This window comes from Otolemur garnettii, unplaced genomic scaffold (assembly GCF_000181295.1).
Source record: "Otolemur garnettii isolate 467f Iridium unplaced genomic scaffold, OtoGar3 scaffold00023, whole genome shotgun sequence".
Classification (NCBI taxonomy): Eukaryota; Metazoa; Chordata; class Mammalia; order Primates; family Galagidae; genus Otolemur; species Otolemur garnettii.
In genome coordinates, this window is record NW_003852418.1 from 18,994,363 (window position 1) to 19,008,398 (window position 14,036).

Below are 14,036 nucleotides of genomic sequence, written 5' to 3' on the forward strand. Positions count from 1 at the left end.
CCACCTTAGGTGTACGTGGCTGGCGCCTTAGCCGGTTGAGCTATAGGCGCTGAGCCGAAAGTGCTTATTTTTACATGTGGTTATAGCTAGTTGTTTTAGCACGTTTGTTGATCTATTTTTCTATTTTAGTGCAAATATCACACTAACGTGGTTATATCACCTGGATTGAAGACTTACCATAAAGCTAAAGTATTCCAGACAGTGTGGTATTTGCATTGAAATTGACAAATAAGTCAATAGAACAGAGGGTTCAGAAACCAACCACACATATTGAGAATTGACTTTTGATAAAGGCTCAAAGGAAATTCACCAGAGAAGATAAAATTTTTCCAACAAATGGTGCCAGACCTAGAGAATTTCTCCATCAAGAAGCTGAGGCAGCATCAGACTCACCTCACCTGTCCCTCTTGTGTCAGCAATCACTGCCATCATTGCTTGACGGTGAGTTTCCTGAAAACCAGTGTTTTGTACGTTTGTCCAGTGTCTTGTACGGGATGGTAAATCTGGTTCCTATTATGCCATCTTGTCCAGAAGCCCCTGACCTATTGCACTGGCTTCTCAGTTGACCTACGCTCCCTTCACTTTCACTGGTCTAGTGAGTTTTATTTCCAAAAGGCTCCATTGAATTGTTTTGCAAATCTTGATAAGTTTTTTTTTTTTTTTGAGGCCAAGTCTCACTTTGTCACCCTAGGTAGAGTGCGATGACATCATAGCTCACAGCAACCTCAAACTCTTGGGCTTAAGCCAGTGGTTCTCAATCTTCCTAATGCCACAGCCCTTTAATGCGGTTCCTGTGGGTCGAGACCCACGGGTTGAGAACCACTGGCTTAAGCGATTCTCTTGCCTCAGACTTCCAAGTAGCTGGGTCTACAGGTGCCCACCACAACACCTGGCTATTTTTAAAGATGAGGTCTCACTCTTGCTCAGGCTGGTCTTGAACTCCTGAGCGATTCTCTTGCCTCAGACTCCCAAGTAGCTGGGTCTACAGGTGCCCACCACAACACCTGGCTATTTTTAAAGATGAGGTCTCACTCTTGCTCAGGCTGGTCTTGAACTCCTGAGCTCGGGCAATCTACCTGCCTTGGCCACCCCAGAGTGCTAGGATTACAGGCTTGAGCCACTGTGCCGGCTACTGGAGGGTTTTTATAGTCTCTTGTCATTTTAGTCTTATCGTCAATCTTTTTTTTTTTTTTACAAAGCACACTCAATATTTTGCATCTGATAATTCCGACATAAAAGTTGCAGCACATTTGACTGTATTTTAGCTCTAACTTACAGTAACTTATTTCCTTGTTTGTGTTGAAATTTTTGACAACGAGTTGATACTTTTGGAATTTTGAGACTTGGGTTGGAGGTGGATCTCTTCCGTAAATACTTGTTTTGCTTCTGCTAGGTGCCTGGGGGCACCTGTAGGACACCACATTCAATGAAATTCTTGACTTGAGGCTTTTCTCTGGGTACCCGTGTAGTGTGAATTCAGGTTGCAAAACCATGAGGGGACAGTGAACAGAAGAGACATCTTCCCTTTCACTCAGTGGTGAGATCTGAGTTGGGAGTGTTTTATTTTATTTTTTTTAATGTCCCCTGAGCAGGTGGTGGGGTATTTCTTTGTATTACCCAAATACTGAGGGATGACCTTCTGAGGTTTCACTGTTGTGCAGGAGTGGAGGTTGTGTCTTTGGCTTGGCTCTCAGGGTGATACGTTCTGGGGTTTGAGTCCTGCACCCCGTAGTCCAGCAGAGCACAGAAAAGGAAGGTCAGCTCATCTGGGTTAGCAAACACCCTCAGAGGGAAAGTGGTCTTACCTTCCAGGGTTCACTTTTCTCTTGGTTCTTGGCTTTTAACTATTTCTTATCTTTTAATTAGAACATCAATACATTTACGTATACGTTTTTAACATTTTAATCTGCATTTTTAGCTGTTTTCACTGAGGACGAAAGCATTCATTCAGAGAATTTAGTCCGCTGTACTGTTGGAAATGGAATTCTTATTTTTCAACCGTTTGTCATTAAGAAGCCCTATATTTTGAGGTAGTCAAATGGAGCTATCTTTTTCTTTATGATTGTGACTTTGGGGCCTTTTCTGAGAAATCATTCCTTATTCTCAATCTCCCTGTCTCATAGACAAATACTATATTCTCTTCTATTTTCTTCTTAGATGAATGTATATTCATATGTATACATAAGGATTAATTTCAATTTTAATTTATATAGATAACAATGGGTCATGGGTAGAATACAATTTTGACCTGAGCTAGGCATGGAAACAGAATGTGTGTGTGTGTGTGTGTGTGTGTATAATGGGAGGGGAGAGAGAGATATTTGGTTTTTAAGAAATAGGATCTCTCTGTGTTGCCCAGACGAGAGCACAGTGGCTATTCACAGGTGTGATCATAGCATCCTGCAGTCTCCAATTCCTGGGCTCAAACAATCATCCAGCCTTGGTGTCCCCAGCAGCTGGGACTATAGGCATGTGCTACCATGCCTGGATTGGTTTTTATATTTTTTAAAAGATTATATATATGTATATAAATATATATAAATGTAAAATATACACACATAAGGATCTATGTATATATAACAGGAGAAGAGCATGTGACAGAGATTGTATGTGGTTGAAAAGTCTGTAGCATCTGTTTTCTGGATCTTTATATTAAAAGCTTGTCAACTGTTATATTAATATCGTTTCCCCCACTCATTTGCCATGTTTTAGCTTTTCCTTTATACTTGAAGTTTGTTTGGGGGCCATTCATTTTGTTTCATTCATCTCTTTGCTTTTTGCCACCTCCAAATACCTCACTGGAATGAACTTAGCTGTTTTCATTAACAAAACTACATGAGTTAAAGGTGAGAGATTAGAAAATATGGGATGCGTTTTCAGAGTGGAAATGGGCAAACGCAGAGCGCTTACACTCAGATTCCTAATTGCCCCGACCTTGACTAGTGGAGCAGAGGTCCCGGGTGCTCATAAAACACATCTCTGACTCGCCCAGAGCAAGTGCTGGACCGTGGAATTGGATTTTATTGATGAATCTGTAACCGTGCGATGCCGTGAGAAGCACGCATCACTCAGAGACTTGTTCTAGGAAGCCTCCGACAAACGGAACAATGCTCTGTGAAGACCCAAGGGAATCAGAGTGAGCGAGGGGGAGGCCGGAGGCTGTGGAGGAGAGGGGCACTCTGTAAGCCCCCAAATGTATGGTAGTCACTGAAGAGGGGAGCAGAGAAGAAGGCCTGGGACCTGAGGGGCTGATTCTCCCGGTAGAGGCAGCTTTCCTCAGGGAGCGGCTGTTTACCTGTCTGTGCCCCGTGTCCACGCCCTTCAGTCACGACATGATTTACTTATTCAGTGAGATGGTGTTCTCAGTTAATGAGAGCACAGTCTCAGAATGCGGCAAGGCACAGACCTAAAGATGTGGCCCTGAGTTCACGTGGCCTCAGCTACATGTGGCGGCTGCTCTGCACGTGGCTGAGACCCTTTGTCACGTGGGTGGCAGCACAGGAGCTCAGACAGGGGGACGTGGGGGCTCCAGGGCCCACCGCACGGCACATTGCCCTGTGTTTCCCTGTGGGGTGAAGAGAGGACAGTGAGGGAACAGTGTGTCAGACCCCGCAGTCCCTCCCCAGCACCAGTGTGTGACTCAAGCTCTGCAAACTTGCAAGACCCCTGTGTAACCACCTTTCCTCCCATGGACTGGCTGATGCCCAAGGCAGTGGGGGCGTAAGTGTGTCCCCCTCAGAGCTGGGGCATGGATGTGCTGCCTGGTGGAAGGCTCCAGACAGGGCCCCACAGTATGTGCCATACCTTGAGGTATGTGACAGGTGACAGGAACAGGCTTGCAGACTGTGGCACCACAAAGGCTGCAAATATCATCCTGGGAGACTGAGGAGAGAAAGGACAGCCCAGCCATGACCAGACGAAATGCAGGCACACCTCTGCAGCCGATCGTCTCCCCACACTGGCCTCCTCTGTCACTTGGTCTTATTTTCAAAGACCAGACGTGTCCCACATGCACGAATCAGTTCTAGGCCTCATTCCTTGTGTTGACACCTCTGTCTGTTGACATGTTTGTTACAGTCCCTGGGTGGTCAAGTTACAGAGGTTCTGCTATGCTGCTTGGAAGACATGGCCAGTTTCACGTGGGCTCTCCCCAAGGGTGAAGGGATCAAATGCCACCTCGACAGGCTCTGAATCCAGGAGCTGGGCCTTTCCCTGGTATTTTGACTTAGTCCCTTGCTTGTCCAGATCCCCAACGTGAAGGTCCCTGCTGTTCACACCGTGCCATTCTCAACACCTGCAAGTCTGTGGCAGTCACCCGCAGACTCCGGGCAGAGGTGACTGCAGCTCCTGGAAGGGGGAAGAATTCTCTCTTCCTGCCCCTCCTCCCTTCCTCCTTTTGTCTCTGCACTTGGAAATCACTCTCCACCCAGCCCTGCAGGAGCCCCCACTGGGTCAGGGGTTTGTGATTAGGAAACAGCAGGGTGGCTCCCCACCCGGCTCAGACAGCTGCTCAGGAACCTGTGATCCTGACAAGCAGGGACAACTGCTTCAAAGGTCCCCTGGGGAGTGACAGCTCCTGCCCCAGGCAGGGGAGGCAACAGCGCCTGGCTGAGGGGAGCTGTCCCCAACACAGAGGCCAGGAAAGATGAACAAAAAGTCACTTTCTCATTGTTGCTGCCAGGAAAAGCCAGCGTCCAAGAGGTTACTGTATTCTGCAGATCTTATTTAAAATTCTGCAAGCAGCCCTGGTGATTAGGGGACTGCGGCTGGATCTTGGCAGTGGCTCAGACGAGTGAGAAAGGAGGAAGGACAGGCAGGCTGCCTCACCTTCCTCCCTCGCTGCTTCTGAGGAGTGTTCTGGAGTAGAGAGCTGTAAACTGAGTCTTGCAGAGGGAGGGGATAGCCTGTGTCTCCACCAGGCAGCCAGAAGTCCTGCGAAGATCTTTCAAGAGAGCTTAAGGCATGTTACAAGCCTTTGTAATTCAGTTCCTTCCCCTGCACAGTAGGGGTGCTAGACCAGATGGACATTCTGGTTGGGTTGCATATTCTTGTCAGTAAAAAATGTTGAGGCTGGGCGGCACCTGTGGATCAAAGGAGTAGGGCTCTGGCCCCATATGCTGGAGGTGGTGGGTTCAAAGCCAGCCCTGGCCAAAAACTGCAAAAAAATAAAAATGTTGAGGCTGCACCCTGTGTACACATCTGTTCCTTTACACGTCAGGTGTGTTAGACTCTACTAATGCATTGAACCCTTTGCAGAGGACGTGCAATGATAGAAATAAGCAAGTCTAGATGAAAATACAGATACGAAGATGCTCTAGCAGTTTTCTTTCTCTACCCCGGTTATGCCCTCCCTCTGGGAGGTGAAAACTTCGTTCCAGAAACAACTGGATTAGATGGTCTGTGGGGCTTCTACAGATGGAGTGTTGGCAAAGAATGAGATCCCCAGGATGGAGGTCACTAGCCCCGTGTGGCTATTTAAATTCATTAAAATGAAATAAAATTTAAAATTCAGTTTCTTAAACACACTGACTGCATGTCAAATGCTCAATAGCCACATGGAGTTTGTGGCTACTGTACAGGTCAGTGCAAATTACAGGACGTCTCCATCACCACAGGAGGCTCTACTGGGTAATCTGTATAGCAGGCAGTCAAGACCACGCAATTTAATATTCAATTGTAACTCACCTTTACTACGTAAGCACTTGCTATGTGCTCAGAATTGTGGGAAGCATTTTATAAGCGTGAACTCATTTTGTTCCCCCCCGGCTGCCTCCTGAGTGAGGTGGTCTGTGTATTATCATTGCCATGTCCCGGGGGTGGAGGTTTGGAGGGTCAGGAGTTACTCAGAGCCCATGGGCTAGTTGGATATTCAGCCCTGTGTTTCCCCAGGCAGCCCACAGGGGCTTCTCAGATTTTTCTGGGCACGTCCCTCGATGCTGGTCACTGCACATGTGGTTTTCCATCCACAGGTACAAAGGGAGTTTCCTGCAGAGCCGTGTTCAGCTCAGAGCCAGCAGACTGCACAAGCCCACCTGGGCCCCACGGAGAAGCTGCCACCTGCCCCCACTTGAGGGATTGGACTGGGCAGGACCCTCAGGCAGGACCCTTGGGAAGGCCTCTTCGGAAATGGCAGGTAATGCTCTCCTAGGGGGCGAAGGCACCAGGCTTAAGGGTGAGCAGGCCCCAGCCCAGAGGCCAGCAGGGGATAGAGGCATGAGGGATGATGACCAAGGCATGACATCCGAGAGAGAATCAAAGTGACCCTAAACCCATGGGGAGGTGGGGTGAGAAGATAAGAATCCATCCCGGAGTACCAGCCACCTGTGCCAGATGAGCTTCCCTGCAGGGCCTGGGAAAACAGGAACCAGAGCTCTTGGCACCTCCATCGTCACCATCTCTAACGAGCAAGGGCATTTGGTTCTTTCCACAGGGCTGGTGTGAGACTCAAAGGAGTCAGTGCATGGGCTTGAGAGTGGGTCAGTGTGGGGCAGAAGCCCAGGTGGCGTGTGGAGCTGCGGGGCGTGTGGCTTCCGTGGGGTGCAGTAAGAGGCTCACTTTTGATGGTGCTCAGGAATAACTAAGGGATGGACTCGTGGGGATGGCTTCCTGGAAAAATGGCTATTTTAAGCTGAAGTCACTGGGCAACTGGGGTGAATTGCTGAACTTCTCTGGACCTTAATTTCCCCTCCCTTTTTTCCCCTCCTCCAGTCTTCTGTGCGAGGCTGCAGGGCCTCATCTGACCTCTGGGGTGGCTTGCCGTACCATCCTTTTGTGCATGAATGTGGGCTGTTCAAGGGGTGAACTTGGGCTGTATCTGATCAAGGTCTTTGGTCAGGGAGGTTTCGTGGCATGTGCCTCCCTTTTCTTCCCCTCTCAGCCTCTTCCAGCTGCTGGTGCCTCCAGGAATCTCATGGCTTATGGCCACATCATTCCCATCTCTGCCTCCACCTTCACTTGGCCTTGACCCTGTGTCACAGCAGGTCAAGTCTTCCTCTGCCTTCCTCTAATAGGACACTTGGCAATGGATTTAGGACCCTCACGAAATGTGGGATAGTCTCACCTGTGATCCTTAATTTAATTACATCTGCTGAGACCCTTTTTCCAAGTGAGGTCACACCCCACATCTGTTCATTGCTTCTGTGCACTGGGGCTTGGAGGTCAGTAGTCAACCACCTTTGCAATCTTTCCCCCACCTGTGAACCAACAGAGGTGACCTTAAAATGTGCTTTCAAACTAAAGAGGTGACAACATACCCAGACTTTCGTGTACAATCATGTACATCTAGTTCTCATTGGTCAACAGTTTTTGCGGGAAGTTTCTATGGTAAATTTAATATAATGAAAACTGAATTGCCCCAGTCACCACCAGCAGAACACACTCCACACTTTGGAGAACAGTTGTCCAGGTGACCACAGGTAGCCTTGATCCTGATCAGCTTCCCTCCAGGGGCAGCTGCGCGGGGCATGGGCAGGGCCCCCACCTATGGCTGGTCCAGCCCCACACTCTGGCACTGACCATTGCTGGTGTCAGTCCAGAGCGAAAATGCGACTCCTTCCCCTGCCCCTGTGAAGTGGGTACCTCTGCCTGGTGTGCTCGTGCCACCCCTGGGCCCAATGCCAGCATAGAGACGTGCTGAAAGCCTGTGATTTTTTTATTGTACTTTCTACCCCGTCTTCCCGTTAAAGCTTCCCTTAGCCTCAGGGTTGGGTCCTGCATCTGCACCATGGGCTGATGGAGGAGCCCTGGAGACCCCGAGCCTCTCTCCATTTGGGGAAAATCCCAGTCCTAGATACATCTTGTCCAACATCAGCTTTTCATTACTTTTTTCATACCCAAATCCCAAGAGCAAACTGGGGGCACCGATGGATGGTAAATAAAACCAGACCAAATCGGGGAAAAAAAAACAGCTCAGAAACAAAACCTAGATATAGAGCTAAGAACCAAGAGGCCATCCATAGTTCACATGCCTGCTGGGACCCCCTTCCCATAGGCAGTCACGCCCAGAACTGCCTGCAGTGGTGATGCACGGCTGTGCTTTTCATGTTTATTATTTGAGCAGCATGTTGGGCCAGAGGCTCAGGTCCTGGGGCTCATTTTCAAAGGCCTTCCTCCCCAGCAATGACAGGGAACTCGGAGGATGCCCACTGCAGTGCAGGTGTGAACCTGTGGGGCGCGGGAGAGGCATTGGCCTGGGGAGAATCAATCACTGCCCATTCCTTGTTGAAGTGTCAGAGGGGGAACGGGGAAGGAGGGTGGGGTGCACCAGTGAGTGGAAGCTGACCGGTCATGATGGACACCACCCAGGCGGAGGGCAGGAGGGTGCATTAAAATAAATACCACCTGGAAATCAAAGGGAGTGGGATTGTATCACCAGCACTTGCCAACATCAATAGTTCACTGTGGAGTGACAGGCTCTCTGAGGGCCTTGGGTGTTTAAAAACAAAATGCTCTAACTTCAAAGAGCCTGAAGCCCCTTGTGGCCATCCACCACCCACAGAAACCTTCCTGAGTGCCCTTTGACCTGGAAGGTGCCGGGCAGGGAGAGCAGAGCTAGGTCCTCAGCGGGAGCGCGGTCCTGGCCTGTGCACGCCTGCGGTGTGCGTGAGTGTGCCTGTGTGTTTATGCTTTTCTGTGGGGGGTGAGGGGCTGTTTTCCATGGTAGGACAAAGAGGAGGTGAGTGATCTGCTGTTCTTAGTTACCTGAGGGGACATAATTTGAGGAAAGGTGATGGAATCCAACAAAAAAAATGACGACCTTTGTGTGTGTGTATGAGTGTTGGGGGGATTTCTCAATTTAAAGGTAGGGAAAACCAGGTGGTGCCTGTGGCTCAGTGAGTAGGGCACCAGCCCCATATACCGAGAGTGGTGGGTTCCAACCTGGCCCGGGCCAAACTGCAACAAAGAAATAGCCAGGTGTTGTGGCAGGCACCTATAGTCCCAGCTACTCAGGAGGCTGAGACAAGAGAATCACCTAAGCTCAAGAGCTGGAAGTTGCTGTGAGCTGTGACATCACAGCATTCTATAGAGGGTGACAAAGTGAGACTCTGTCTCTAAAAAAAAAAGTAGGGAAAACCTTAGGTTCTAATCCTCATAAATGTTTTAAAAGTTAAGTGATCCAGAATACTTGCATTCAGGAACAGAAATAAGACCTTATAACTGATTTTTTGTTTCTTCTTTATTTTTTTGGAAATACTTCCTGTCAACAACTTAGGAGGATGAGAGAGAAAGGATGTTTTTGTAAAAAATATTTTTTAAAAAGATGTTTAATTTCCCTCTCTTCTAAACTATTCCAATAGCTCAGTACTAATCATTCAAATTAACAGATGGCTTGGCAGGGAAGTCATCTGCAAACAGAAGGCCAGCAGAGTTATTAGGGATGAGGACCTAATTTATAAGATTTCACGTTGATTGGAATCTGTGAGACTTTCCTGACAACTGGGTCTTTTTTTTTTTTCTTAAACCTAAATCCAGGAGTCTATCCCATTTACGTTTCCAGCTAGGAATGAGAAATTTCTGTTTAGATACTAAATATAATGAACATGGCAGGACGGTGTGGGAGGGTCACTGTCTTGAAGAGCACCCACACCCACTTTCGGGTGGTGATATGTGGACATAACCTCCTAGACTCAAGCCACCTCTTTGGAGGGATTGGTAGAAAAAGCGTTCATAGATGCCAAGTCAGCGACTGTCCCACAGAAAGCAGGCATCTCCCTTAAATCTGAATGTTCTTACTGGGACACCCCCAGGCCTCAGCTTTGCTGGTTTGCTGGGAGCACGAGGACTAAGAGACTAACTGCTGCTGAATTTAGACCCACTCCACACTCCTCTCTCCGCTTACCGTAGCATTTATCCATGCCATTCAGGTTAATTTGCACAATACAATGTAAATTGATTGCCAAGTGAAATCACAAATTGTGCTCAAGACATTACATTTCATGAAGCTGATGAAAATGACCATTGGAGACCTGCTTTATTCACATCCTTCGGCAGAGTCAGACTAGGTGACAGGTGCAGGTGAACAAGAGAAAACTCAAGGATAATTCTGAGAGTGACTTGAATACTGGAGGCTTAAGGGAAGGCTTTGGAAACATGAATAAATTTCTATAGTCTTTTTTTTTTGGTGGGGGACAAATGCCCCTTGGCGATCTTGCTATGAAAGTGAACGGCAAAGTGAAGACCACCTGTTGGTTTGCCCTACAATTTGGTGTAAAACCAGCTCATCTTCATCAAGGCCTGGTGAACTTTTGTTGATTTTAACAGTTAGCTTGCAGTCTGTCACTCTCCCCTCCAAACTGAAGGTTCATTTTTATCTTTGTGTGCTTACCAGCTTATTTTCATAACTTTTGTTTTCATATTTCTTCTTATTTTTTTTTTTAGAGACAAGAGTCTCACTTTATCACCCTCTGTAGAGTGCTGAGGCGTCACAGATCACAGCGACTTCCAACTCCTGGGCTTAGGCGATTCTCTTACGTTAGCCTCCCAAGTAGCTGGGACTAGAGGTGCCTGCCACAATGCCCAGCTATTTTTTTTGTTGCAATTTGGCTGGGGCTGGGTTCAAACCCACGATCCTCAGTATATGGGACCAGCGCCCTACCCACTTGAGCCACAGGTGCCGCCTGTGTTTTCATTTTTCAAGGTAAATTCCCTAAGTCTTTAATCCTTTGTTGTGAAATTTTGGTCCCCATTGTGAATGGATTCATTTCCTCAGAAGCAGTGACCCCGTTCACCACGCTGATAGGGTCTCCTCTACCTTTGCAACCAGGTGCCAGCATAGTGGCAGGGACTCGGTGATTGCTGAATGAATTGAATGAGCCTGGGTTTCTTCACCTGGAGCTTTCTTGGACCATGACCAATCTCAGTTTAAAAAAAAAACAGCTTCCTTGGGCGGTGCCCCAGGCTCAAGGAGTAGGGCACCGGCCCTATATACTGGTGGGTTCAAGCCCAGCCCTGACCAAAACAAACAAAAAACAAAACAGCTTCCAAATATTATTTGAAAATGAACAAGAGAAAGCATGCAACCTGGAGGTTTGGTTTCCAGTTGTCCTTTCAAGTTGTGTCAGTAATGGAAGGCGCCAGGGGGTGTCCAGTGTGGATGGCAGGGGACTAGCCAGCATCATTTGGTTTTATGGAACTGCCATCTTCAACCTTAAGGATCATCTAATGTCACCTCAGTTTTACAGGTGAAAGCCTGGGGAGAGAAAGGTGGTAACCGTAAACCTGAGGATGTATTTTGACCTCAAATCCTTTCCCATGGCATAGTGGGACCGTGTTTTAGAGGTGGGTCTGGTTTCTAAAGCTAGCACCTAATGCAAAAGTGCCTGTAGTCGAATTATCTTTGAAAATCCTGCAAATCCTATCGTAAGAGTGTGATTTGTGTATACAACTTGGAACAGAAATTCTCACGCACAGTATGTTTGAAGGCTGCTGAGATGAAAGAAGGCAGGAAAGGGGCCGTCCAGCCATCCATGCAGTCTGCTTTGAAGATAAACAGCAAATCCTCCCACGGCAGGGGGTGTGGGGATTCTCAAGTGGCCCTGCGTCTGGGTGGTGTGCACTATTTGGTCTTAGCATTAAGCTTCTAGATCTGCTGTGACATCTTCAGGGACTGGCTTGCTGTGGTGGGGGTTAGGCAGGATGATGGAGTCGTGTCTTCTTAAGTCAGGGGAGAGGGAGCTTCAAAAGTCAGGGTGCACTGGGTGGTGCCTGTGGCTCAAAGGAGTAGGGCGCTGGCCCCATATACTGGAGGTGGTGAATTCAAACCTGGCCCTGGCCAAAATTGAAAAAAAAAAAAGTCAAAGTCAGGGTGCAGTTAGAGGTACACGTGATGGGCCTCGGTTTCAGTTCTCATCTTGCCTGGAACACCTAAGTCTTCCTCATACCAGCTTAGGAATTGGGGGACATCTTCCCCTGGACGATTCCTTCATGCCAGCTTGGGCCAGCTAGTGCCCATCAGCCGAAGACCATCACTCCCGGCCTGAGGGGTAGTCAACTAACAGACCTAGTCATGAACTTGCTCTTTCTCCCATTTATTTTCAAGTTAGGGTCTCACGAAAGAAGAGAAGCTTTGCACGGATGTGTGTGTAGACTCCCTAGCACGCGCTCTCTCACAGCTAGCGTTACTTTTCCATTACAAAAAGTAGTTCATAAACCCACGTGTAGGCTGGAGTCAGACCACCTGAGCAAGGCCATTCAAGAGTCTCTTCTGTCGTGCTTACACAATTTCCGGTGCATTTTTGCTGATGAGATCACTGTTCTGAAATGAACGCTTTTCAGAACACAAGGAGCTGTGGGGATGAACACAACATTATTGAATTTTGTTTGTGTTTCAAGTGGGACATTCTATTCTCTGTGAGCTTAAAACCCATCAGCGTACGGCCTTATTATCATTCTCCTGATATCACAGTTATTGACCCTGGGCTGCAAAAAGAAACTCATAATTAGGTTTGCCCTGTTTTTGTGTGTATACGCACATCTCTTTTCAGCCGATGACATATCGGCCTTTTTATTATTATTATTATTATTGAAATCCCTTGTGCTAAAAGGGTCTGTTCCATTAAGAGAGACCTGTTCTATTTACTTCAGTACTGGGATACATTAAAACATTCCATGGTAGAAAGAGTGCTCTTGTATATTTCCTTAGAAACGCATTTTGCGGAACTGAGTGGAGAACATTGATGTGGTTGAGGTTAATTATTTGGGCTTTTGTTGGGCACATTGGAAATCGTGCCCTTCTCCTGGAACAGAGACTAAAATTGGAACACTGAAGAGGAACCGAGCATGGCCCTGTGCCCAGATGACACATCTGAAGTCATATTGATTGAGGGAGATGTTTTATTGAACGATAAGAACTACATTGAGTTTATGGTTTTGCAATTTCCGGCAGCTGGTGCGCTTATCACAGTAAACAGAGAGAGGTTCGGGACTGCATTTCCAAGGGAGATTTTAGAAAACTCTCTCAATAGCTAAACTCAGGCGGCACTTTCGATTTAGAAAGCACATCTGCATTTAATTCCCTGAACAAACTCGTGACGAGTGGCTTCCATACTCATTTTGCAGGTGGAGAAACTGAGGCTTAGAGAGATGTCCAGTGACTTGCCTGGAGCCACCCAGATGATGAAGCTGGTGGTCCAGTAGTGCTCCCTAAATTCAAATCATGAACCAGCTTCAGAAATTTAATTGTATCGAAGTGTTACCTAAGCGGCTATTTATGTTTTCCTTTACGCTGAGTTAAAAAAAAAAACAAAACCCAACAAACTTAGATATATTTATTTTAAAGAGAAATTCTTTTTTGCTATTGAAAATAAAATGTCAGTATCATGTGCCATTAAAGGAATGTTACAAAAATAAAAACACTACAGTGTTTTTTTGGTAAACAAATTCTAGCCAGAATCTGGTGAGCTGAAGTCTATGAAACTCTAGGAATCCCCCCCTCTGCTAAAAAAAAAAAGAGGCTTGGAAGTGTTAGGGAGGTGTTTAAGATACATTAGCACCTCATGGATACTTTTTTCTTTTCCTTAATCAGAGGATTAAAGGGGAATAGAAAAGAGAATAGCTTTCTCACTGTGCAATACAGCTCTATTTAACCCTATGCTTAAGAATCACCTAAGATCCTGCCCCTCCACCTAGTACAAACCCTCTCTGCAGCCTCCCCACCCTGGCTGTGCCTGGTGGGGACCATGCTTCTTTTTCTCTCTGCCAATAGCAGCCTCACTGGCTTGTGTTGTCTAATCTAATACTGCTTCAACCTCAGAAAGGGCTTGAGCTGTATAGATTTAAACTCTACATTCAGCAGAATTGGCTGCAGAGCCATGGCAACACTGTGTACGGACCCTTCTGCAACAGCCCTACCTTCTCTGCCTCATCTGGGGGCTCCCCAAGAGTTTTCCAGGCAGCTTCAAGCTGCATTTCTAAGATTCTAGACACTGACGGGGAGCCCTCTGTAGGCACACTGTCTGTGGGAGGAGGGGGTGCGTATCTGACAGTGGGGTGTCCCCCTGAGAGCATTGGACGATGGAGGGAGCCACTGGAGGATGGAG

General features: G+C 47.3%; 1 protein-coding gene across 1 annotated transcript in view; it reads left to right on the forward strand.

The window, feature by feature from the left end:
- The window catches only part of ZNF831 (zinc finger protein 831), a 60,384-nt gene that overhangs the window by 10,502 nt on the left and 35,846 nt on the right, over window positions 1-14,036 (forward strand). Inside the window, exon 3 of the mRNA XM_003787848.1 lies at window positions 5,970-6,133. Coding sequence (XP_003787896.1) covers window positions 5,970-6,133 — 164 coding nt within the window. The remainder of the gene's footprint in view (window positions 1-5,969; window positions 6,134-14,036) is intronic.